This window comes from Anser cygnoides, chromosome 8 (genome assembly GCF_040182565.1).
Source record: "Anser cygnoides isolate HZ-2024a breed goose chromosome 8, Taihu_goose_T2T_genome, whole genome shotgun sequence".
NCBI lineage: Eukaryota > Metazoa > Chordata > Aves > Anseriformes > Anatidae > Anser > Anser cygnoides.
In genome coordinates, this window is record NC_089880.1 from 2,731,004 (window position 1) to 2,758,047 (window position 27,044).

The 27,044-nt window shown below is 41.5% G+C and overlaps 1 protein-coding gene across 6 annotated transcripts in view; it reads left to right on the top strand.

Moving 5' to 3' along the window:
• The first annotated feature begins 2 nt into the window (after positions 1–2).
• The window catches only part of TLCD4 (TLC domain containing 4), a 43,191-nt gene continuing 16,149 nt past the window's right edge, over positions 3–27,044 (top strand). Inside the window, exons 1-4 of one of the 6 annotated variants that reach the window (XM_067001625.1) lie at positions 116–251; positions 7,420–10,369; positions 21,036–21,201; positions 25,886–25,975. In XM_067001625.1, coding sequence (XP_066857726.1) covers positions 21,047–21,201; positions 25,886–25,975 — 245 coding nt within the window. In that variant the 5' untranslated portion in view covers positions 116–251; positions 7,420–10,369; positions 21,036–21,046. The other 5 variants (XM_067001626.1, XM_013186581.3, XM_048067276.2 and 2 more) reach the window with 5 other exon arrangements.

Here is a 27,044-nt window from a genome sequence, read left to right on the forward strand (position 1 = left end):
ACCTCCCGGCCTACGGCGGCCGGCGCGGCTCAAAGCTCCCCGCTGGGCGGGAGCGCGGGCACCGGCACGGCAGCCCCCACAGCCCCAGGGCAGGCAGACACCGGCGTGAGGTGAGGGCTTCTGTGCCGCTGGCCCTCCGTGCGGCAGGAGGTGTAGCCCCCGTGATTAAGTTATACGGTACGAAATACCCGCGTGGTTCCGCTGGGTCTTGAGGGAGTTTGCAAACACACGCAGACATGACCCCTATCCAGGTATGTATGCGTACGTGGAATTACCGCTCACATACCGTACAACGATGCATAGACACAGGAACGTCGGTGTTCTGCCGCCTCTCACGAGCCCTGTTTGTATTTCTTCTAACGCTTTAGCCTTTCATTCCAGTAGGAAACGTGAAGCACCACACCGGCATTCATTCCATCCCTGTCAGCAGCCAGCCGTTGGCGAGGAGGTTGTGATCGTGCAGCCGTTGGGACTAATTTCAGATGAGGTGTGCGTTTGCTAAAAGAGAGTAGGAGATCAAGAGAGAGTAAGAGAGTAGGAGATCTGGTTGGAGGCTGGTCACTAGTGGTGTCCCCCAGGGCTCGGTACTGGGGCCAGCCCTCTTTAATATCTTTATTGACGATCTGGATGAGGGCGTCCAGTGCACCCTCAGTAAGTTTGCAGATGACACCAAGCTAAGTGCGTGTGTCGATCTGCTCGAGGGAAGGAAGGCTCTGCAGGAGGATCTGGATAGGCTGGACCGATGGGCTGAGGTCAACTGCATGAAGTTCAACAAGGCCAAGTGCCGGGTCCTGCACCTGGGGCGCAACAACCCCAAGCAGAGCTACAGGCTGGGAGATGAGTGGCTGGAAAGCTGCCTGGCCGAGAAGGACCTGGGAGTATTGGTGGATAGTCGGCTGAATATGAGCCAGCAGTGTGCCCAGGTGGCCAAGAAGGCCAACAGCATCCTGGCCTGTATAAGAAGCAGTTTGGCCAGCAGGTCTAGGGAAGTGATTGTGCCCCTGTACTCGGCTCTGGTGAGGCCGCACCTCGAGTACTGTGTTCAATTTTGGGCCCCTCGCTACAAGAAGGACATGGACGTGCTCGAGAGAGTCCAGAGAAGGGCAACGAAGCTGGTGAGGAGTCTGGAGAACAAGTCTTACGAGGAGCGGCTGAGGGAGCTGGGCTTGTTCAGCCTGGAGAAGAGGAGGCTCAGGGGCGACCTCATCGCTCTCTACAGTTACCTTAAAGGAGGCTGTAGAGAGGTGGGGGTTGGTCTGTTCTCCCACGTGCCTGGTGACAGGACGAGGGGGAATGGGCGAAAGTTGCGACAGGGGAGTTTTAGGTTGGATGTTAGGAAGTACTTCTTTACCGAAAGGGTTATTAAGCATTGGAATGGGCTGCCCAGGGAGGTGGTGGAGTCACCATCCCTGGAGGTCTTTAAAAGACGTTTAGATGTAGAGCTTAGCGACATGGTTTAGTGGAGTACTTAGTGTTAGGTCGGAGGTTGGACTCGATGATCTTGAGGTCTCTTCCAACCTAGAAGTCTGTGATACTGTGATACTGTGTGATATCACACTTTATGGTTAGGAAAGAGCAAACTCCAGTGGTGTCTGTTCATCGCTGCCCTTAAGCCACCTGCCAGGGAGGAAGGCTCAGCGATTGGCCTTGCAATGGGGATCGATGAGCTCGAGAACTTCTTGGAGACTTCACAAACACAATAGACCAGATGCCTGCACCTGTCTGTTGTGGTTTCTCTGGTTGTTGTATTTTTTTTTTCTTGTTCATTCTTAGCAAGTTTTTGTATCCCCATCAGCCTTGGAAGCTGAACATTTCTTTCTCATTTTTAATGAAAACTTGTGTCAGCCATGGATTCAAGTAATTCTTGCATAATTTATGAGTAAATTGTATAATTCCTAGCTACCGTTTGCCGTCTTAGGATCTGAAGTAAAGTGAATTTTTCCAATTCATGTCTTGCAGTTCTACACGTTATCCTCTGTCCTTCTTTTTAAAGTCAGTGAGGTATGTAAATTGGCAGTTGTCTGAAGCAGAGACTATTAAAAAGTGTTGCCATAGTAAGGTCTTCCACCCAAGTGAGTAACCTGTTTGTAGACAGCCTCACAAAAAATATCTCACTACTTAATCATTACTGACATTTGGAAGCAACAAGGCTTTAATTAATAGTTACATTGATGATGCACGAATCTCAAAAATTAGTTTTGCTTTCCTCTTAATTAGCTACATAAAACTAATGATTAGGGACAATAGAGATACATGCTCCTAAATTACAGAAGAGGAAGAAAGCACCACAGTCCTTTTTCAGAAAATAAACTACTGTGTTAAAACAAGTTAGTAAGCTCTGTAGGCAATGTAACTACTAATTTTGTCTGCAGTGGTATCCATCCCTCTTAAATGTTCTTCAGTGAAATATGTGTTCCTTGGACTACGAAACTGACAAGCTGACCGTTCAAAGCAAAGGTCCCGACTTTCAAGGCGTCTAGAAAGCTGACCAGTGAGTTTGCCTCATAATCTCCTAGAACAAGTGCTGGAAGTCCTAATCATTGGGAATTTTGCTTGAATAAGGAATATAGCTTCCAAGGAGTATCCACAGCCAATTGCAAGGCTGGAGGGAAGCTTCAGAGTTTGGTGAGGCTGGTTAAAGGAATTTCTTAAAGACTGAAGTGACAATATGCAACCTGCAAACCTGAAGCTTTTCAAGGTGTTTTCATTATTTCTTTTTGTTTTAAAAGTTGAGTAGAGTTAGCCCACAAAGATGCCATGTGCTGCCAGTGAATGTAGAACCTATTTGTTTGAGAGGAAACAGTGCACTTGCCCTGAGTCATTTGACAGAAAGTGATGTCAGTGCAGTAATTACAAGGGCTGTCCCTGGTACCTGTGCTGCTTATGCAGGAAGTACCTTTGAACTGCTTCACTGAAGGAGAAATAAACCACCCTCATTCCGAGCAATTGGTCACTGTTGTTCAAAAGAAAACTATTAAACTCTTGAATAGGAAAAAAATAGTTTTTTTTTTTTTTAATGTAAAATGGTATAGTATTTTTTCCATTTACCATTTGTAAGACAATGCTCTGAAGAAAAAACTGCTGCTGTCCTTTTTATATGTGACTATTCTCTGTGGAAGCAAACTAGTACATCTGGTGCATGTCTCCTTTGAAAGTTACACTGGTGAGTATTAAATTGAATTGAAAACTCGCTATCTAGTTTCATTTTTTTTCTGTCTTCAGTAGGAAAGGCTGCAAATAGACTGTAAACAAAAGTATTTTTTTCTTGAAAAAAAAATGTAGGCAGATTTGACTATCCAATAGTCACTAACTTTCTGACGTTCAATTTTTAAGTGATCTAATTTTAACTGTTAAAAAAGAAACTCGTTCCATGTAACTAAGCTATACCTTATATTCACAATTTCTTAACTGGAACTTTGAATAATTACTTTTTTCTTCTTCTTCTAATTATGAATTCTAGAAGTAGACATAAAGCTATTAATATGAAAGTTTAAAAACCAATAGGAAAATTAAGTACTTGTGCTTTTCAGATAATGTTTTGCTTTTGTTGGCTTTCTAGATGATAAACAATTTTTAAATTCTAGATCCATTTGATGAGGTTTGTTCACGTTTGTCAGTCTAGGATTTTTACTCCAAAATAACTTAAGGTGTAAGTTTACGTAAAGCTATCTATTCTGGATAAAGCCTCCATGCAAGCATTCCCAGAGTTTAATTACATTACATTACAAATTCTCACATTAGAGACCTTGTTTAAGAGATTCCTGCTAACCCCAAGACACTTGCACCCCATACTTTTTGAACTTGTTGTTTTCTTAAGTGAGGTCATTTTGCCTTGTTTGGACTTCCCCAAACTGCTGCATCAGCACAACCGTGGGGTGAACTAGCAAAATGGTACGAGAAGGGGTGAGGAAAAGGATAGGAACCTCTTAGCCAGTCTTTGCTACTGGAAAAATTGTACTGTGGAACTGTTTGCGATGTTAAAACGCCAGTTATATATTAAATGCATCTAACTATTTTTCTTAGTTTCTGCAAGATCTTTTTATAAGAGAAGTGATTTGGAAAATAAAATGTTACATAAGTAAATGTGATTTCTGCAGAAAACACTTTTTATGTGCTTCCAATTGTTCTTCGAAACATAAAGAGAAGTGATATGTTCTCTGATTAGAGGAAACCTCTAATTAGAAGGCTTCTGACTGGGCTTCTAATGCTTATTCTTTAATAATAGAAATTCAAGTTGCATCTGGAAGACTTCAGAACAATAACATCATCACAGATGTTGTAAAAAGCTCTGCTGTTGGGAGGAAAAGGGCTTTTAAATTAAAGCAGTGGACTAGACCATTTTGGACCAGCTGGGGACAAGATGGAGCAGGCACCTGATCAGCGTACAAGCTGTTGGCTGATCTCACTTGATGGCAGAATTGGGATATGTCAGAGCCAGTCTGTGGCAAAATTTGTCCTTTTTCGCAGCAGTTACTTTGGATTGCTTTGTTTGGGCTAAGTGCAGTTTTATTTCTTCATGAGTCAGGAACTTACAAAAGATGCTGTCATTGCAATTACAGAAATGCAGTCTTAGAAGCCCTGATTTGTATCTGTAATCAATAACATTTGTAATATTTATGTTAACATTACAGTTAGTGCCGTGTTTCCTAGCATAACGGCACTTCTCATATATATTTAAGATGGGTCTTGTTTGTTTAAACACAAAGATACAACATTTGCAAACACTTGAACAGTGCTTGTCCTAAATAACTGAAAAGCTGGAACCAATTCCCCAAATAATGGGATTTGTTCTCCATTAAGGTTGTATTAATTCTCCCAATTACACTTGCTATTCTTTCCACTTTAATTTTCACTGGTGTGCTTTGGTGTGTAACTCTGCCCTAAGTGACGGAGAGCAAAGTGGTCGTTAGTTTACACCAGCCAAAGAAATAAGGTAGCCTTCCCTACAACTGCCTAAAGATTTCTGTCTTTCTGGCCATGATAAATTCTCTGTATATAGTCTGAGGAAGTGGAGGAGGAGGGAAGAGGTTGTTTTCAGAAATCCATCTTGGTCTAAGTGCAGTGTATCAATTTACAATCAGTAGCAATTTGTAGGGAAGACATTTTTCTCTCATAGGCATGAGCTGCACTGAGCAGATGTTGCTTCAGCCTGCTACATCAGAGAGCCAGCCCGCCTTGCTTTGATGACACAATGCTTTGTAACAGTTTGGACGCATTCTGATTGCAATTTTATGAAGCAAGAACGTTTATAGTAGGCAACACCAAAATTACATATTGCTATTTGCTCTAATTACCAGGTAGCATGCTTAGAGAGCAGTCCCTGTAACATAATGTAAACTCATGTTCTCATCTATTCCAAAAGCCAGGAGAAAGAGACTTGTTTCATAACTTAAAAGTAGTGAGCAACCTGGAGGTCACTGGGTGCCTCTGGCTGCTCAGCCTGTAAAAATAAGGCTTTTTAGCTTTGGAGTCTGATATTATCTTCCTGAAAATATGTTTTCAAATCTGCTTATAATGCAAGATGAAATTTTGCAATGTACTTGGGGGTCAAGTTGTGGTGTTCTGTACATATTTACTGCTTCACTAAGACAGGGATTTCCTGAGCTTTCCCTGGATCTGGAAGGAGACTGTGGAGACATGCAGCATTTGCTTGGCCTTCCCTGATCCCTGCTGCCAGGAGAAAACTGGCCAGGGCAAATGCTCCTTGTGAAGGGAGACAGCCTTGTCTCATCTATCAGCACATTCCTCTTCTTTCAGACTGGAAATCAGGCACTTGGGGTGATGCTGCTGGCATCACGGGTCTTTTTCTAGGTTTCAGTACTCCACCCTTAGCGTTTTTAGGCTTAAGAAAAATGCCTCACCCTTTTTTGCTCTCTCCATCCCCTCCTTATGAGGATACAACATATGTGATATCTTCTCCAGTAAAGATGGGCTCCTGAGTTGAAAGTGAGTACAGTTTTCTGAGCTGTTCAGGTTTCTGAAGATCTAGCATTGAGTTAGTGAAATGCTGGAGTTGATGGTATACTCTGGTTTTGCTCTACGCTGTCCTTCATTTGCTTTTCCTTTCCTCCCTTTTTCCTTGTGTCTTTTGCAGTAATATTTTAAAATGTCATTTATTGACTATTGTTTTGGGGATACTGCCAGGTCTGGGGATTTGTCAAAATCCTATTAAAGGCAGCTGAATCTTACAGCTCCACTAACTCTCAATGCAGATAAATTGAATTGTTTGTAGAGTTTGCAAGGACTGGTCAAGTTATGTCAGTATTTTAATTTGTGTAAATTTGCGCATAACCCTTGCAAGACAATATATTAAAAAATTGAAATCTGACATTCCTTCTATTGCTTTTATCTGGTTTGTTACAAATATGTATAATGTGAAATGCAGCAAACTGGTAATAAAAAGGTCTCACAGCTAACAGTCTAGATAGAACCCAATGGCTCACCTTCTGCACTACATTTTAAAAGTCCTCAATTGCGTGATCATGTACAATTTAAAGGCAGATACCCCCTCACCTTTTTTTCATCAACTTCAGGTAATGTGCAACACTGTTCTCTCTCTGATAAAACGAACTTTAGGAAAAAATACATGATTTGCATCAGCTGGTGTGAGTTAAATGCATTGTTAAGGTGTCATGAGGAGTTGGTCAGTTCCTGTCGTGAATTAAACGATGATGAGACAATTGCTTAGAGTTAAGTTATGGTATCAAGTATTTTGCTGACTGATGATGAATGTATTAGTGAAAAGAATAAAAATTTATGCATGTGAAAACACGAGATTTCATGGTAGTTTCTGATTTACTAATGCTGGACCAAAGACAAGTAAAAAATAGAGTTTCCAAATAGAGATCTTAAAAGTGATTTCCTGGTTTTTTTTTTTTTTTTAAATACTTTGAAGACAAGCTATGTTGTCTTTTTGACTGGACCTTTGTATCGGGAGGGCTGGTATGATTGTAGGTACAAGCAGTTCTTAAGCAGGAAATAGTCACACCAAGAGTGCATATATGCGTTGATATATTTATTTGCATCTAACTGAGAAACTGCAAGGAAAGCTGCAATTTCAGTTAGGAGGTTCTGTCCATAGAAAGAAAAAATAGTTTGTTCAAAATGACACGAAAAGTTACTGGCCCTGTACTTGTTACCTTCTCCCTACATTGTTTATTTTGGTGGTTAAGAATCAGATCATGAGAAGCTTGTATTCCTGCAGCTTCCACAGTGGTTACAAGGGGAAGAAGTACTGTGTTCTTTTCTGGATTGTTTTTTATTGTTATGGGACACGGGAATACTTTGGGACAGGCACAATATAAAAGAAAGGTGAAAAGACTGTCCCATTTTAAGGAGTATTTTTTGTTTAAGATAGATTAATTATGCAAGGTGCAGAGCATTGCCTGCCCTGGAACCTGGTTTCATGTTTTTCCCTAGGATAACCTGACAAATAAGTTTGTTCAGCGCCCAGATGGCCTGTATACGTAAGCATTGGATTTGCTGAATTGTGAAACTTGTGAACTTGCTGCATGGTAAGTCTGGCACATCCAGTGAGTCAGAGATGGCCAGCCCAACACTCCGTGCATGCACGTGGAGCACGGTACGGCCAGAACGTACCTGACTTGTGCATAGCAGAGCACAGCACACGGACCACAGGACTGGGTCTGCGTACGCGCAGCGCTGCTGCCCCAAATACCTTGAATCTGAAGGTTCCTGCTTTCAGTGGGGAAGCTCTTGTTTCTGCTGAGGCATAATTTCCACTTAAAAAGAGGACATCTCCAGAGGAACTCCAGATGTGTAATATCCATAATTCAGCAAATCAAATGAACGAATGCTGAATTTCTTTAAGAAGTTCTTTAAGAAGTTCCAGTAGAATTATTATAGCAAAATGTACATGAACAACAAAATAAATGTGCAGCGCTGGAAAGAGATCAAGCTGTTGTAATTAGTAAATATCCAATTCCAGAAAAATTGCATTTATACAGTGTATTTGTTGCAATTCACAAAGAGACTTTTCAAACTCATTTATAACGTTTGCATGATATATTTTTATGGTGAAAGTTCTACCTTAGCATTTTTTCATATATATTAGATAGACGATTAGGTTTATTTTTGCATTTTTCTGAACTTATTTTTAATTATCTGTGGGTTTTATATTATTTCCCTAATCTTTGTAGACATTTGAGTAAGTCGATCAGAGTGAGTGTTGCATGTCTGTAAAAATATATCTGGCGTTGACTAGTGTTGGTGTGAAAAAGATACCTAAAAAAATTCTCCACTTGATCTGAAAGGCAACCTTTAGTTCTGTGTTTTAGCCCCAATGGATGTAAAAAGAGTTTTTTTTCTCTTTTAAATCTTTCTTACCAGGACTGCTGTTTAGATAATAGGTTTGCAAGTTACAGGACAGAACGTGATCTCCTTCGAACAACTAGAATTGTGTGGAGGCTTGTATGAAATAATGTGCAGATCAAGGCTTTAGAGAGGGGCAAAATCACTAGACCTGCTGATAACAACAGAAACTAAGAATTAAACTCTAGGTAAGAAGTTAGTAATTGGTAAGAGTGCCAATACAAAAATTTTAAATAAATTACAGTATTAACAATTAGCACTTCTAAAAGCAGGGTCTTTATTTTATTGATAATATCTTTTAGCAAGGAAGAATAGTTCATTCTGAGGCTCCTAAGCAGATAAATTATACCACTTTAATATCTACCCCAAAATATGAAATTTAAAAGTTTTAGTATTTAAGAGAGAACAATGTAAAAATCATGTTGTTCTCTGAAAAATATATCGTTGTTGCAAATATTAATGAGTACTGTATTTGGGAACTGTGTGGAAAACGATTTTATTTTCTTACTCAAGATTTTTCAAATGGATTTCAACAGTAATTAGACATACATGATGTGAGCGTGCAGGAGGTTTCATTGTTTCTTTGTGCCACTAATTTTCCTTCCTTGTTTCCTCAAAACTTTCACAGAGCAGCAAAGGAGGGAAAAATCACTAAAAGTGATAGATAAATTTTTGTAAAATCTTGAAAATTGACAGAGACATTCATAGCAAACTATATTGTCTGAGGAAACTACGTAACCTTTTCGAATTAATATATCTGACATTCAAATATCTAAATAAACCATTCTTTCTGCACCATGGTACATTCTGAAAGAGGCATAGTTGAATGCTGTGCAGCTGCTATGGCGTGTGCCAAAGTTTAGACTGATCTAAGCAAGGCTTGGAAGCTGTCTTTAGCATACAGATGAGTGATACACTCCTAAGTGTGCATTCTGTCTTGTTACCTGATGTGCTGCTTCTGAAAATCTGATGCTGACGCGTAAAACAAAAAAAAAACTGGAGTCAATGTACGCTATTTTGTTCACTATTTAAATTATGCTAATTTTTAATTGACAGTCAATAAACAGATATTGCTTTCTGGTCCTTCGCACATTGAATATTTGGGAAATAATTTGGTTTTAGTACAGTTTGGCACCAATTTAATGCTTTTCAGTTGTATGCCTTTACAAAGTACATCTTCTTTCATTTTCTGCTGCTCTGACATTACCAAATTTTAGTCACTACCCAATTCTACAGGGCTCTTGTTGTTAAGAGTCTCAACTGCCACAATGCAAAAGGAGATCTGTGCATGTGATTAAAAAAGTCTTGTATTATTTCAGGCTTCCTCCTGCTGTTTTTGGTGTGCTCCATCTCACACATCAGGGAACCGAGAAGTCATGTTACTCTTGGAGCTGTCTGGTTTAAGCCTTTGGGAATGGAATGCTTTCTAGACCCTCAGTTTGCAGATCCCAAGGATGCACCCAGGTGCAGCATTGTTTATGAAAGAGCAAAGGACACATTTAACAAAGCTGCAGTACTGCCTTTAATACAGCCCTTTGTATGGGCGCATCAGAGGAAAGAAAATGCATGCAGGAGTGTGAGGTGGCCAGTCAAGGAAGCCGGGAAGGATGACTGTGAGGAGGAAAAAAATGTGACATAAAAGGGAAAGGTGCTAAGAAAATAGAGAATAAAGTAGGAAAGGCAAAAAAAGGCAAAAAAGAGTGACCTGGAAACGGAAAAAAAAAAGTGTTATTCTTGAAAGTTCTGTAGATCACATTCAGCGCATTTGTCTTAATGCAGTTTGATGTTTTGTCATAATGCTGACAAGGTGCATCAGTGTAATGTTTGTAATGCAGAATAATAAACTCACAATGTGCAGTTTTACAGGTCCTCAATAGCTTCTGGATGGTTATAATCAGGACAATAACACCAACAGAGAGGGTAATGCTGCAGGTGAGGTGTAACTAGATGAAAGAGCGTGTGATGAGAGAGAAATGGAGAAGAGAAGACAGAAAAGCTGGAAGAAAACTGAAGAAGGGAGGCTGAGATACGGGAAGAGGTTAGTGACCAGACAGCTTTCCAGAACAAGCCTTTGTTTGATCACTGAGAGTAAGTACTGCTGTCAGAAATGCTGTTTCAAATGGGGAGGTGACAGGAGCTGAGAAAGCTCAACTAACCGATCTGACATGAAAAAAAGGAGGGTGTGTTTGGAGGAAGTAAACTAACACGGGGAAATTAAGATATTTAGTGCACTGTTACCTGAAAATGTGACAAGGTATGATATAGTGACCTGTGCTGAAAAGGTAAGATTCACATTCTATAGCACTCAGTCTGAGTAGGTATAACAAAGTATGTATCAACATACAAAAAGTGGGAAAGTGAGGATTACACTTTTCCTTCAGGCAAACATACAACTCAACAGTTATTAACTGGGAGCATGCAGAGTGTTTAAAAAAAAAAACAAAAACAAAAAAAACATACAAACAAACAAAAAGCATGCAGAAACAGTCATTTTTTTAATGCAAATTTTTTTTTGGGGGGAAGGGATTTTTTTTAAAATGCAGTGGGTTTTTTGTTTTTCTTTTTTTCTTTTTCCATTCACTACTTCCTTGCTATTTTTCAGCTATTTTGGCTAACACCAAATTCAGATCCTTTCTTTTCAGTGTCTTTTCAGTCATGGGTTGTCTGAATTAAATGCTGTAATACTAGCTGCCTACACTTCCTGTGATTGGACTCCAGGGGTGGCATGAGCAATTTTCAGACAATGGAGCTGGCTCTTTTCTCACTCACACCAGTGTAACTGTTGGCTTCAGTGGAGTTGCTCTTGATTCACAACATTGTGAAAGGAGAATTGTGCTTTCTCTTTCATACATTCCTTCTTCTCCATGATATTTTTGCCTACATGTATAATTGATTTTCTGGGAATATCTCCTGCTGCTGACAGGTAAACATAGGAACTTTCTAAGGTGGAAATAAATTAGAGCACTTTTTAGGTCACTGATTTCAATCCACTGTTGCTACAGCACAATGTTATATAATTTGTTTCATAAACTGATTAGGTTGTTCTTTAAACATTAAGATTCTATTCTTTATACAGTTGGTAAATTCAGACAGAAAGGTTAGTTATGTTTTAAGTTCAAAGCTGCAACCAAAATATTTTTGACTTCTCTAGAAGTATTTTGCTTTCTCACATATGCCTCACTTTTCAGTACAGCAACCATCATAAAAGTTTGATTCTTGGCAGAGGTAAGTTCAGTTCTGAGAAAGCACAGTTCTGAAATAACAGGCATACTTAGAAAAGGGTGCCATGTAGTTTTCTATTTGTGGTCACCTCTCTCACAGATTTTAGTAGGAGTTACAAGCAGTCATCTGACAAGAAATTTTTACCATGTCTGAAATGCTACCCTGAAAGTCAATTACAGAAGGAGAAGGATATGGAACAGGTGTGTGCAACTTGGCTGAGGATGGGTTACTACAGACTTCAACTTACGTTGGACTGCCTTCTCTTTACCCCCCCATCTTAGCAGACCCACTCCATTTCATCCAGCTTTGTTCCTCATTTATGGAATATTTGGGCCTACTTGGCATGAAGCTTAAAATTATCAATATAGTCAAGAATTTTCATTGTAATTAAAGTGTAGATGAAAGGCAGAGCGCAGTTTTCTCTTACATAGTGTAAATAAGATGATCCAACTGAAGCCACCAGAATTATGCTGTTATCTGCAAATGTACTGTAGTACCTCCATGTCCCCCCTGTGCTCTCTCAGCATATCTGCCCTTTTATCAACATGTGTGTGTGTGTGTATATATATATATATATACACACACACACATATTTCCCCCGTGTTCCTGTGTCTTTGTTTTACATCTCACCATAGAAACCCTGTTGCCCTTCCCTTCTGAAGCTTGTCTCCAGAAGCTGTATTTGTTACTGGGGAACTTCTTGACGGTTCCTATTTATTGGTGGCAACTCTTCTTTACAACGGCTTGAGAATGATGGCTGCACATCACAAGGGAGTGAGGAAAAGGTGCATAAGCTGTGAAAGCTGAACCATGGTTGCTGTATAGCAACCAATTGGCTGTGTTACTACTCTGGTTATTGCTTACCCCACCCTTGGGCTACTGTATTTTCAGTGCAAAGGTTAGGTGCACAAGATACATCAATAAGCCTCATACTTTTAGGACTTACTGTAAATGCTGAAAGTAATTGTATGGTAAGTTCGTAAGTGACTTGGATGCAGGGCTCAATGGTACACTAAGAAGTAAGTTTGTGGCTGATGCTGAATTGTGAGGAGCTGTTGACTCCCTTAACGGTAGAGAGGCCTTGCAGAGAAATCTTGCCAAGTTAGAGGACTGGGTAATCACCAGCTGCATGAATTTCAACAAGAAAAAGTGCCAGATTCTGCACCTAGGACAGGGCAACCCTGGCTATATGTACAGAGACTGGAGAACAGCCCTGTGGAAAGGGACCCGGGGGCTCTGTTTGATGGCAGGTTAAATATGAGTAACAGTGTGCCCCGACAGCCAAAAGGGCCAGCCATACCCTGGGGTGCATCAGGCACGGCATTGCCAGCTGGTTGAGGGAAGGGATTGTCCCACTCTGCGCAGTGCTGGCGCGACCTCACCTCAAGTACTGTGTGCAGCCTTGGGTACCGCCAGTATAAAGACGACATAAAACTATTAGGAAGCCTTGAAAGGAGGGCCACAAAGGTGGTAAAGGGTATGGAGGAGATTTATGAGGAGCAGATGAGGTCTCTTGGTTTGTTCAGCCCAGAGCAGAGCAGGCTGAGGGGAGGCCTCATGGCAGCCTTCAGCTTCCCTCACGAGGGAAGCAGAGGGGCAGGCGCTGAGCTCTGCTCTCTGGGGACAGCGACAGGACCCGAGGGAACAGCATGGAGCTGAGACGGGAGGGTCAGGCTGGGTGTTACGGAAAGGTTCTTCACTGAGAGGGTGGTCGGGCACTGGGACAGGCTCCCCTGGGAAGTGATCACAGCACTGGGCCTGCCGGAGTCCAAGGAGCATTGGGACAACACTCTCAGAGGTGTGGTTTGATTTTGGGATGGCCCTGTGTGGAGCCAGGAATTGGACTTGATGATCATTGTGGGTCCGTTCCAACTCAGGATATTCTGTGATTCATGCAGCACCATATAAGAGTATGAGAACACTCTTGATTTCATTGGAATTTCTTTGCCCATGCAACATTGGCATAGTGTGTTTGTGCTGAGACCTCTTTGGCTTTGCTGGACGTAAGACATCCAAGTTGAAGCTGCCACACTTATGCAGTAGCATCCAATCTGGTAGGATTACTAGATACAAACAATCCCAGATATATAGGCAGTGCTCAAAATCCTCCTGGAGAACATTTCTGGCTGGAAAAGAGGACAGACAAAGACAACCTGGGCTTAAGGTAGCTGTATTTAAACATGTCCACAGCCTTCTACTACGATGCCTTTGTACCTCCTTAGCCAGTTCTCTTTTATCTGCAAGTTCTCTCCTTATCAAAAAGCTGAGAGAGATCCCACTATATGCACATGGAGAGCAGCTACCAGCCAGAAATTCTCAGCACATCACCATCTCTCAGCTTTCCTTAGCTTTGCTCAACCGAGCACGTGTTGTTGGGCTGTTGAGAGACAGTATTGCCTCTGGTCATCATCTGCTGCGTGCTCAACAACGTGCTTATCAAGGGCCAAGGTGAGAGTAGTGAGGCAGGTCAAACTAGTTTCTTTCACCCACGCAGCATGCTGGGCCAGAGGAATTATTTGGTAAGAAGCGTGCTATGCTGGCCTGATGCAGAGGTTTGGGAAGAATCTGGTTTGTCTTCTGGATGCTTCCTAGCCTTGTAATTGCATAATGGTGATGGGTTATTCTGAAGCTTAGAGCTCTGACAGTTATCCGTTCAGTTTAAGACATTACCACTCTTAACTGCCTGCTTTACCCTGCTGCTAGGTACAACCATGCTTCTAAGGTAGAGGCTCCAGGTCATAAACAGGTGTATTAAAAAATTGCCTACTTAATTGTTGTGCTCTGCTGGAACGATCATGACCTCAGGCAGTTGGGAGAAAGAACATCCTAAAACAAGGTTGCTGAATGTGCCAGAGCTTGTTGGTCAGAGCCTCTGGCTCTGAATTGCGAGCAGAAAGAGTCCTTGCCGGTGCCTGCCTGTCCCAGTGTACCTGCGGGCCTGAGAACAGCCATTGCAGCCTTCCCTGGCACCACAGGCCCTCTGTCATCCCCAGGGGCTCCTGCTTGTTCACGTGGAAGATGGTTGTTACAGTTGTTATGGCTTGAGAGAGCAAGAAGTACGTATAAAGACATTTTAAATTTGGTGATATTAGACTAAACAAGAAGTGAGGCCTGCTCTTTGGAAGGTGAACTGTTGAAGAAAACACTCTCTTAAAACATTCTAGTTTGTCATCTTGGAAGTGGTTTATGATTCCACCATGCTGTTCTTAGGTTGTAATGACTGTTCTGTTTCGCCAGAAACTGCAGACATACATAAAAGAAAGTAGGTTGAAATCTTTTCGTTATATGAAGAATGAAATGATAGGACATCAGAGTAAAAGATGAGGATTTTATCCCAATTTCATTAAGAAGTTGTGTTTATATTCTATTGCTGTCTTTATCCATCTGTTTGTTTCTGGAATGGAAGAATTTGGGAGCAGGATCAGGATCTCCTGCTTTACTCAGCTGAGTGTGCCTCGTGGTTCAGAAAAGTCAGTCAGCCATATGACACAAGTCCATTGGAAGTCAAACTTCAGTAGTTCTCATCTTTACACAAATATTTATCTGGCAGATGATTTATATGTTTAGCAATGGATTAAGCTGAAGTAGCCTGAAACAATGACAAATGCTGGGGGTGTGCCCTGCCCACCTCCTACAGGTTGCCGTTTCCACAGAGCTCAATGGCTCAATATCCATACCTGCATTCCAGCCGGCGGCGGTAAGGCAGCATCAGTTTCTGCTCGGGATTTAAGCCTTTGCATTCCTGCCGTGGGGGACATCTCGCAAGAGAGATCAGTGTATGCAGTTGGGGGAGATGGTTTCTTGGGCATGTGCAGCTTGTTTCATTGCAAGGTGTATCTGAATACCTTTAATGTTAATTGTTTTAGAGAAGAGAACTTAGACATTCTTGAAGATCAGGCATCCTTAATGGAAAATGGAAGCTGAAGTGGTTTGGGATGCATATGATAGTAGAATTATACAAAAAGAAATGGAATGATGAGCGTTACGCTTCCTAGTTCATAAAATTTGCCATTTCCTGGAAAAAGTTAAATAAGCCCATTGATCGTCACAGTATTTCATTGCGTTAGCAGAATTTTGCTTGGTTTTGTAAATACGTGACAATTCAAAAATGTAAAATGAATTCGCCAGAAACAGCCCGGCGTTTGGTGTCAGCAGTAGCGAGTGTCAGCAGCGGCAGTTCCCCGGGCAGCCCGCTGCCGGAGGAGCTGCGCCCCCCGTACAGCGGTACGGGGCAGCCTGCCCCCGGCCGGCGTTTCGGGCCGCGGGGCCCCGGAGGCGGGAGCGCCGCGGGGGGTGCAGGCGGCGCGCTGCCCGCAGCAGCCCCCCCGACACGCCAGCCCTTCTCAGCCGCCCGCATGTGGCAGGATTTGGGGTCCGGAGTCCAGCGCGGTGCACGGGCGGCCCCGGCAGCTGCAGCGGGCGGTGAGTGGGCTCCCGGGGGGGCAGCGGCAGCCCCCGGCCCCGCGGGGCCGCCCGGGGCCCGGCAGCCGGTGGCGGCGGCGGCTCGGCCGCTTTAAGGCCCCGCCTGCCGTAACCCGAGCCCCGCCGCCGCCGGCGGAGCATCCAGCGGGGAGGCACGGCGGGGGCGGCCCCGGCGGCCCCGCTGCCGGGCGCGGAGGGCGGGCCGGCGGCCTCCGGCTCTCCTCTGCCCTCCCCTCCCCTCCCTCGGTCCGGCCCCGGTGCGCGGAGCTGTGCGGCGGCCCCTGCCCGCGGGGCTGCCCCAGGAGCAGGTAACGGGCCGCCCGGGGCTGCCCCCTGCCCCTCCGTGCCCTCCCGGGAGCCGGCTGGTCCGGGGAGCGGCGCCGCAGCGCGGAGCTGCCCGGGCCGGCGGGTGGCCGCCGGCGTCGCTTCGGTGCTCCGGGATCCCGGCGGAGCTCGGGGCGCTGCTATCCTTGCGGAGGAGAGGAGGGGATGGCTTAGGCTGTGGTGGCTGTCATTTGTCTCGGTGTCTCCGTGGGGCTGCCGTGCCGTGCTGGGGAGTCGTCCTGCGCTTGTTCCGGAGCCGAGGCACAGAACGAGTGCGGTGCGACCAACGTGACTGGGGCGGCGGGAGCTGCTGGTGGGGACCGGCAACGTGGCAACACTGGAGCGTTGCAGGTGTTGTGTTATTAGGTTTGCTGTAAAACGAGCCGACAGTTGCTAGTACCGAGTTGATGGATATTATCGTGGCAAGTTTTTTTACGAAGATTGGGTTTAGCTTTCAGTTTTAAGCAGATCAGGAGAACTTAGGGCTGGATGGGATGGGATGTCCTGATATCGCTAGCGGCTTCACCACCTAATACCGGCTGGGAATTGATCACCCTAGTCGTAAAGAAAATAGGGGCTGTGGGCCACGCACCTTGCTCTGCACCTCCATACTATGTCTTGTGGTTATACAATAGCATGTCTTACGTTTGCGTTGTGAAAGATTGATATCAGCAGGGAAAACGTAAACACCAAATGCCATGGATGGTACAAACGCTTGGTAACTCTTCTGCTCCTTTATACTCTCACTAAGTGCTGACTTCTTTCTATTAGAAGTTTGTAATGGTTTCACACTTGGGTGAATGAATTTTGAGTTGTCGTATGCATATACGTAATTTTAGTGCTCTTATTTATTTATTTATCCTAAAGTAGAAACAGAATCTCAGGAAAACCACAGAATGTTAATACCGGATGAAAAGACTTCGTTTTCAGTGCTTTCTGAATACTATTGAAAAGCTCTGTTATTAGCTTTTTCAAAATTAGTGGGGTCAACAGAGCAATCCGATACTGTGCTAGACACTTGTAACTAATACCTTGCTGAAATTTCTTAGTTTCAAGCATTTGGTGATGTTTATTTACATGAAGACTACATTGAAAAGATGCAAGAGTGAAGTTCGGACCACTTGTACTTACTGTCTAGCTGAATGGTTAAGACAGCAATTTTGGGTTAGGAAGGGAAAGTCTGCTGTTAAATAGCTAATGGTGAAAAACCAAGCCTGATACATTACTTTTTTGCTGAACTACAAAGTAGTTACACTAACACCCCCTTCCCCACCTTCCAGTAGCTCAAAAACCGCATCCGCTGACTGAATGGTAATCGATGACTATGCAGTTTGTGGGATAAAGTGTCAGCTCATATATAATCCATGAAGTTCTGTATCTAGACTGGACTTTGCTGGACAGCCATGAGAAGATACTGGGGCAGAAAAACACAGCATAGTTGAAACCCACTTTTGACTTACGTTAGTGATTTTTTCGTCAGAACAAAGAAATCATATGTAATCAGAAGCATATTATGTTACTTTTAAATGATAAAGTTTAGTTCAGCAAAGTGAATGACTTTGCTTATTTAAAAATGAAATCTGGTAAGCAGCAGTTGATTTTGATGTTCAACAGGATATAGCTGAAAACAACTTAGAAATATGAGAAAATGTTTATAGTTGAACTGTTCTTTCATCTCATATAAAACATCGTGTCCTAAAACCTGGTTCTTGAATTGAATTAAAATGCAGCACTCTTAATTTGCCAAAGTAAAATATGAAATTATTCCTGGACTTTGGCACTTTATGTGCATGAACAGTGTGTTGATAAAGCATGTATGAAATCCCCTTCTGAAATCAGTATTGCAAAACTCTTCTTAGTACCTGTCAGACCAACCGTAGGGGCTGGGTGACCACTTTCTTTGCTGCCATACCTTCCTCCCTTGCTGGCATCGTGGTTCTTTCTGTACTTGCTACTAAAAGTGCTGAGAGGTGTATGCACATAATACTTCTGAAAGTCAGATCATGTACTTTCCACACAAGTGCTTTTTCTTAAAACAAATTCCATGTACAATCTCCATAGAAGAAAAAGCAACTCTTTTAATTCATTTCTTGCAAGGGATGGTTGGGAGGTGTGGTGTTTTTTTTTTGTTTTTTTTTTTTGGTGTGTAACTCCCTAATCTCCTGTACTGAAATGAGCATCTGCCATGCACTGAAATACTACTTACTTAATAAAATCTTCTGGTGCTAAGGGAACAAAAGAGAACGTGTTTCTTTTGTCCAAGAAATTGTTAGTGTCTTTCAAAGTCAGAGGTACTAGTGTAGTCATGGCAGATGAATAAAATTGGTGGCATGAGAATTGTTAATATTCTGGTCAAAAGGATAAAGTAGGTGTGTTTTGTGTTCACTGCCTTTGATATTTTTCTGAGGAGATTCGGCTTCAACATGCATTTTGGCTTCTTTCACACATGTTGGAAATCAAGCAGACTTACTTTTTCTTTAAGTGGTCCAGGAGAGGACTTTATTACTACAAATTAAAGATGTAACAACAAAGTTCTGGCCCCAGGCGCAGCTTCTGGAATGGGCACCATGCGATGTTTTTCAGTGGGCTTAAATTGGAGGTTATAAAACTTAACTGATTGTTTTATTCCTTCAAATTGAAAAGTTTTTAGAAAATGAGACTTTGAACCCTTGTCTCCAGTACTAAAAACTGCATTGCAGTGTATTTTGTGTCCTCTTGGCCAGTGGAGGCAAATGGAGAAGTATGGGGAGAACTCTATAAACATAATCGAGAGACTGCAGAACTTTCAGGATAGTATTTGAAATATATTTGGATACTTTCAGATGGTATTTGAAATTGAAAGTTTCAGGTAGACTAGCATTAAAACGTACAAAAGGCTGGTATGCTGCTAAACTAGAACAGGTCATCAGATAAACAACTGGAATGAACCAAACTTCGTTGCAGTGCATTGCAGTGTGTGTACTTTCAAATCTTAATGTGGAGTAAAAGTGCTCTTCACAAACTGAATCTTTGCATCGTGCCCACTTACTGCCTTTTGGTTTGTGTTGCATAGTAGTCCCAGAGCTTGTAGGCAGGTTTTCTTCTGCATTGCTCTAAGCAGGAAGATGCACCCAGAGAGCACATCGAATGCAATCTAACAAGTGTGGGGTCCCTAGGACTGGATTAAAGCTGGGCTGAGGTACACTCCTGAAATCCATATGATATGGGTGTGGGTTTCACTCGAGAGATCTGCTTATGTCTGAGCTGCACTCTGCTCACACAGCTGTAGCTTTTATGGTAGGTGTTGCTCTGAGAATGTTTTAGGTAATTCACTTTTTTTTGAAAAAAGAGAAGGGGGGTATTTTGAGACAATTGAACCTTCTACTTCTAAAACTTTGAAGACAAAAGTGCATTCTTCCTTATTGTTTAGCTCCTATTTATAGATAGTACACGTGTAAAGTTTTCAGTTTAAATGCAAAACGTTTCCATACACTCACTCACCAAGTACCCCACATGCCTACGCTATTGCACTTATTTTTTTTTAGAAGCTATTATTGTAAATAATGGACTTTTATTTCTTTTTGTCTCTCCCTGAAGCTCAAGTTTCTTTCTATCTGCAATGCAGTTATAGTTTTAAAACTCTAATACACATTCCCGTGTTGTATAATGCATGTGAACTGAATGTGGACATAAGTGTACTGTATTATTGTATCAGTTTTTGCTACCACTAATTGTTGTAATAACATCAAATTATGCTAGCCTCTAAGTCTTCATTCTATTTTTAGATGTTTTCTTCAGAAAAAAAATCAAAGGAGTGACAGTAGTTATATTGTTATTTAACTAAAATTATTATTTTAGAGCAAACCATTTGTTTGTGGCTTTCTTCCCCTTTTCTGTTCAACTTAATAGAAATTGACTTTTTATGAGTTTGTGACCTTTGTCAGTCATGGAATATAAAACACTTCTCCACACCATCAAACCAGAGATATATGTCAGAAGTTTGTGACTTCTGGGAAAATACCATGTTGCCTTGCAAAGTACTGGAGGCTTCTGAGAAATGACTTCAAGTATTTACAGACTGTTATTTGTGTTTGGAATTGTTCAGCTATTGATTTAGGCCTCATAAAGTAGCTAAACAATACAGATCTGAAAAATGCATTAGCCCTGATGATAGGAAGCTTTTCAGTGTGCTCAGAAATTGCACAAAGTTTAGCTTTCCATATAAAGAAAAAAGCTCAAATGCCATGATATGGCAAGGAGAAGCCCTCAGCTGTGAACAAAAGTGTAGTGAGAGCTCCTGTCCCTATAAAGTACAAAAACAAAGCTGCAGTGAGGTTAGTACTTCCTGAAGCCTTCTCAGCTGACCTAGAAATCTCTCTACTATGCTTATGTGATTTCATTGTTGCTTTCAAAATCCTGTTGATAGCCGTCAATCTGTTAAGAGTGAGATGGGTTTTAACTTCGGAGCTTCTTGGGACAGGAGCAGAGGCTACTGAGCCAGCACTTCCATTGTTCAGGGCAGGGAGGATCCAGTAGCAGAAACTGGGAAGCTCGAGTTGGATGCATACCATACAAAGATAAACAAAAATCCACAACACCACAACTTCTACAGTAAAAAAAAAAAAAGTTTGGGGATACTTCTATATTTTTAGTGAATAGTATTTCTGTTGGTAAGTTAGCTGTCAGTAACACACTGTGCCTGATTAAAACAGTTAAACGGACAATGGACTGAAATTACCTGATGATTCTCTTTGCAGGCTGAAGAACAATGGCTTCCTTCAGCAACCTGACTATTGGTATTGCTCTTGCCAGTTTTACCACGTTTCAGCTCCTGTTCCACGTTTTAAGTTCTTGGCTATCAACACAGATAACACCTGGTTTTAACAATCTCAGCCAAAAAAGGAAGATCGAATGGAATTCAAGGTAAAGTGTTCAAAACAAACTACAGCTAATGAACTATCTGCTCTTTTCAACATTTGAACCACTGTGTGTTTATATGTCTAAAACTGCTCATAATGTCATTTAGTTAAATGTGCTCAATGATCAGCGGGACAGTTCTACACACATGACAAGTTCTGCTGGTAAAATGCTGAGGCCCCTGCTTAGGCACAGAGCATTAACACTTGTATGATAAACGCTTCTTTAGACAGTGATACACAAATGACAAAATAAGTTTAAAAAAGAAAACAGTGACCGCTGACAGATATTAAGCTAATGTGGATTAATTTTAAATGGTTTCTCTCTGATGCTTCTAGTTAGAGAAGTACAGAATTCCTTTTCCCCAAACATAAATGAAAATTAAATGTGTTTCAATTTATTCTGTGATCTAAATGCAAGTTGCTCTCTGTTCTCCCAGAGCTACTACTACAACCTGCTTTCGGTAAGTTAGGGTTCTCAAAGAAATTTGCTGAGTCATCAGTGTAGTATTGCGGTGAGGCAGCGTTATGCTATAGTTACAGGACAGCTACGTGGGTATTTTGGTGGGGAGGGGGACTGCGAGAAGAGGAGGAGGACATTACGAGACACTGGGTAAGTGTTTGGAAAGGAGTTGTGGAAACTTGCTCTAAAACCCTTCCCCATTCCCTTTGTGTTTCTTCAGTCCTGTCACTGGGGTATATCCTGGTGTATTACACTTGTCCTTCAGACAGAGCGCTGGTAGCAGCTTGTTCAGTCCTGTGAATCTTTTCGGGATGGGTGCTTTCCTCACTTTTAAGCCATAGAGGAAGTATAGGGTAGTAATTGCAAACAGGTCGCTGAGGTTGTGTTTGCAATACGCTACTCTGAAAGGTTATACATATATAGTACACAAGCTTCTACAGTTGAAAGGAATTGATATAGTATAACTTCATGCTTGAGTAGCCTATTATAATGTTCATATGTTTTTCAGGTGTTTCTCAATTTCTGAGCTCAAAATTTTGTATTGCACTGCTGTAACTGCATTCAAAATGCATTAGTCTTGTACTCTTCCTCCCCTGTGCCATTCAGAGGCATTATCAGGTAGATACTTTTAAAGTTACTTCCACTGGTCTATGAAGCATTAGTAACTCAAGTAGTCTTGTCCTTCCATTTGGCAAATGTCCACTTGCAGTGCTTTTAGAGGCACCATCTTAATTTCAGTTCGATCTTTGAATAATTGTTTATCTGCTAGAACATCTCTTTTAGGTTGCCAGTTCATGATATCAGTGCAAGCTTAGGTTAATCTCTGTGTTCAAAATCAATAATAAAGGTTGACAAGGAAACTAAACTAAACTTTTATCATGTTGGAGCTGAACCTTTGTCGCAAAGCCACATCAAGTGACCCTTGAATTGCATAATAGGGTTTCTGAGGACATATCCCATGCCTGGTAGCACGATGCTAAGTTGCAGTGCTTTGCATAACAACATACAAATTGTTTCACAGATCACAAGTCTGCTGGAAATAAGCTGTTCTGCAATCTCTGGGCTACTTTGCAGTAAGGTGTTTAACTACTCAAGTTGGTAAAGCACCTTGGGCTGTACCCTTTTTTACTTCTTTCTGCAATTTTGCTTGGAATTTGTAGCAGGATGTAGATGTTAGCACAGAGATGAGTCATGGTCCAGAGCCACACTGAGTTCTGGAGTTAGAAGGCATGAAACGCAGAGCATGGTTCATCAGCAGCTTGTTGATTTTATACCTGAGGAGGGTATGAAGTGAAACAACAGCTAATGGTGCTTGTGTTTCTATAAGAGATGGACTGTTAACTCTGCTAACCAAATGCGGTGTTTTGTCAAACTGCTTCATCGCTCCAGCGTTTCACTTAAATCAGAAGATGCCCCTAGGGGTATTCTGTGTATTCACAGAATATAGATGGATGCGTATGTATTCTGTATATAGCTATGCAGGTGGAGAAAGTTAACTATCTCCTGTTAAAATCAGCTAACCAAAGGTTAGCTTAAGTGATTTAAAAGTAGGTGTTTGCTCTTTTGTCTTACACTGAACTGATGTAGGGAGCGCTCACACAAATGGTTCTGTTGGCAGTCCTGAAGGAAACTGGCACAGAGGATGGTTCTGCATTTTTATCAGCTCAGCTGGGTCTGGAGCAGGGCATCTGTCTGAAATGAGCTGTAGCATTGAAAATATATTGTTAGTTTGGAGGGCTTTTTTGAATTAAGCATTTGAACTGCAGCTCTGGTTTATGTTTTCCATGCTGTGGATTTGTTCATTCTGCCCTTCCAAGAATTAAGAGCCAATAAGTAACTGAGTATGGGATCTTAAGTATGCAGATTCTCAAACTGAGTTAGAAGTTATAGTTTGACACAGATGTAGTATAACTTTCTTGTTTGTTGAGCATAAATTCCTGTCACCCCTTCTACAATACTTATTTGTATTGCTATTATGCAGTTGTAAAAATATGTATATTTGGTAGTAAAGGAATAAGCATACAACTTACCAGTGTAACTTTTTTTTTCCTTTTCAGTTTAATGAGGAGTTAAAGGATGCAAGCTTTGACAGTAATTTCAAGGAGATGTACTGAGCTTGATAGCTTGACCTAGATTCCATGTTAGAATGGAGTGTTGCACTGTTTCCCTTCTGTCTCTTCTGTGGAGAAACTTCAAAGTGCAAAGTTAAGGAGGAAATCTGCTTTCTTCTTTTTTCTTCCTTCCTTCCTTCCTTCCTTTCTTTCTCTCTCTTTCTTTCTCTCTCTCTCTCTCTCTCTCTCTTTTTTTTTTCCTCTTTAAGTGCTGTGTTTGTGTATGGGTTGTAAGCTTATCCAAACTAAGGTTTGAATAAACAGCCACTCCTAAGACAAACTGCAACTGCAAACTAATAAACTATCTGCTAGGGCAAATTTTACTTCTTTCAGCATTTCCTCTCCTAAAGTTCAAAAACCTCGGCTATTTCTTAAATACTAATCTTATATGCCATGCTTTGTTAAAGCAAAGGATATGTTAAACAAGGATACAAAGTTCCTAGCCTTTTTTAATTCTGTGTTGCAAGAGTTGACATTTTAATTATACTATTAATTATCATTAAGGTTCTGATAACATAATTTTCTTTCTTCGGGGGAAAAGAAAAGAAAAAATCCTGTGCTATAATGGTTAGTAAATGTTTTCATCCAGCATGCTACACGTGGATATTCATATTGTATTAATCTCCATTCAGTTTTTGGAACACTTCTGAAAAAGCTGCTGAAAATAGCGTGATACACTCTTTAAGCAAATTGTAAACGCAGACTTCTTTCATGAAAAGTGATAGAATCTTCTAATGCCAGGAGAAGATAATACGCCCCCTGGAAATAGACTAAGGGTTATAAACCCTTCTTTCTTTGGAAAGTCTTCTACGGGAATTGAGGTGTTTTTTATATCTTGCGTGGTAGTGTCGAGACTCTGGAGAGTGATTTACGCACATTTAAACTATGAATAACTTCAAAATACATTTATTCAGTACATACAAAGACAAGACTAGTAACTAACAGCAGCTGTACGTTTGTGTGTACGTATTGCTGTGAATGTGGTGCGAAGGCGTTTCTGATCGCTCAGCCCTAACTCAGAGTTCTCATCTTTCAAAGACCATCCATCATTCAGTAAAAATACTTCTGCGCTTCATTTTTTCTTCCTAGTCACGCTTAGAAAGCGGGAAAGCAGTCTGTAGCTGCACACTTAAGTGCAGCTTATAGCAGTGTTCAACCCCGGGCCAGAGGAACGAGGCTCCTGTGCTGGACCAGCGCCCACCGCATTGTTCTGCCTTCCAAGAATACATTGGGGCTGCACAGGGGCGGCATGGCCCTGGCCCTGTGCCGGCAGGAGCCCTCCTGTGCCCCAGGACAGGCAGTTCTCCAGGCGTGTTGGCCTTCGGTGTTTATCTGCGTTACACCTGCAGCCTGTATGCTCAATGTTGATGTCTTTGGACATGGGTATTTAGTACTAGAGCATGGGGCAGGCAACCCTGACTACTGCAATTCTGTGTAAGAGAAGAGGAGTGTAAAACAGCGCAAGGAAGGCTGCAAGCTGCTGGCTGTAAGAACCTGCAGCTGTTACACATCACATGTGCAGCTATAGCTTGTGGTTACATGAGTTTTCTCTTGGAGGGCCGGAGTCTACTTCAAGTGCTCTGGCAATTCTTTCTGAAACTTTCATTGATAGGACTTTTAATTTAATGCCCCTCTTTCCAAAATGTGGTCTCAGGAGATGTGTGTTGGGCCATCTGTTAACTTAGTGCCAGGACGGAGAAGCCAGCTGCTGTGGCACTCATGGGCCAATCTGAATATAAAATGCAAGGTGCTTTCCTCTAGTTTTTCCAGCAAGTGGTGCAATGCACTAAGTATTTATTTGAGAACTGGATGTCATATTGTCTGTAAGGACTCATTAATATATGGGATAATCAGGGGGAAAAAATGTAGATCTCAGTTACTGTACTTTAAGACCCCACTTTCTGTTCAACACATCCCTTCCTTTGTCATCCCCCCCCTTTATTTAATAGATATTTTCTGCTTTTTGACTGTCTTTCCCACCTGACATCAAATGAGTCGTTGGTAGTAGCATAAAGAAGAGATGCAATTGAGCATGACTTTGGATGTATCCTACATGAAGTACAGTATGGGAAGTTGTGAATGGCAGTATCTCCTTGTGACTGTGATCTCTTTTTCAGGACAGTGTCCACATTCCATGCCTTGGTGGTTGGTGGGTTTTGTCTGTATATTTTGTTGTACGATGACGCTGTTAACGCTGACCATCTCTGGTAAGACATTTTACATATATGTTGCACTTATGCAATAAAATAACATGACTGAGAATGGAAAACAGTTTTGCTGTTTATTAATTACTGAAATAATTGCTTTATTTTCTGTTAAAATACGCAGTTGTGATGCGTCCGTTTTTGTCTGTACTACATGATAATTCCAAATTACTTGTCAGTGCTAATCCCTTAGTTTATTGTCTTTATTGTTTCTATGCCACTTCACAGAGAGGCAATTGATTTGGAATAGCAAATTGCATTACTAATCCATGAAACTGAGTGTGTAAGTGTAAGCTGACAAGACTGAAACTATGCTGTTTAGTATAATCATTTTAAAGCAAAATTGAAATGCTGTTGGTAGTCTTGGAAAAAAAAAGACGCTGGTGGGGCCTACTATATATTTTAAAATATATGTAGAAAGTGATGAGTTAAGATGTTTGTATTTCAGCCTCTCAAAAAGCTTCTACCAATATTTGTTTAAGAAAAAGAAGATGAAAATAATGCTATTTTCACAAGGAGTTGGATTGTTTAATAAATTTCTAACATTTTCTCTAGTTATAAAATACTCTATTTTCAGCTTAATCTTTTAGTGATTTCTAGTTATATTGAGTTACATTGTTTTTTTTCTTCATGCTTATTTTTGAGGGGGGGGGGATATAAGATGCCTCTTGTGTTAGTTAATTATAGATTGCAGTTGGTATTTTGACATCTCACTCTACCCTCTGAAAACTCTTACCCCCTGGAAGGAAGAGGCCGTATTTTTCCTGAAGAGTGATTACCTACTTTAAGTTTAATTTTATATGTCTGTCAGAGGCTGCTGTTTTTAACCTTGTCAAAGGACTGTATTATGAGTCAGTTTAAACTTAGATAAATGTAACATCTGATGCTTGTTCTGCTCTTTTGATATTGCAAACTAATGGAAATGCAGTGTGGACTAGACAGAATTGGATACTTGAAGCTACGAATTCTGATCATATCTCTGCCACTGACTTGTTATGTGGCTTTCATAAATGCAGCACTAATTCATAACACAAATTTAATAACATTGGCCTCTCACGTATGTAGTGAAACA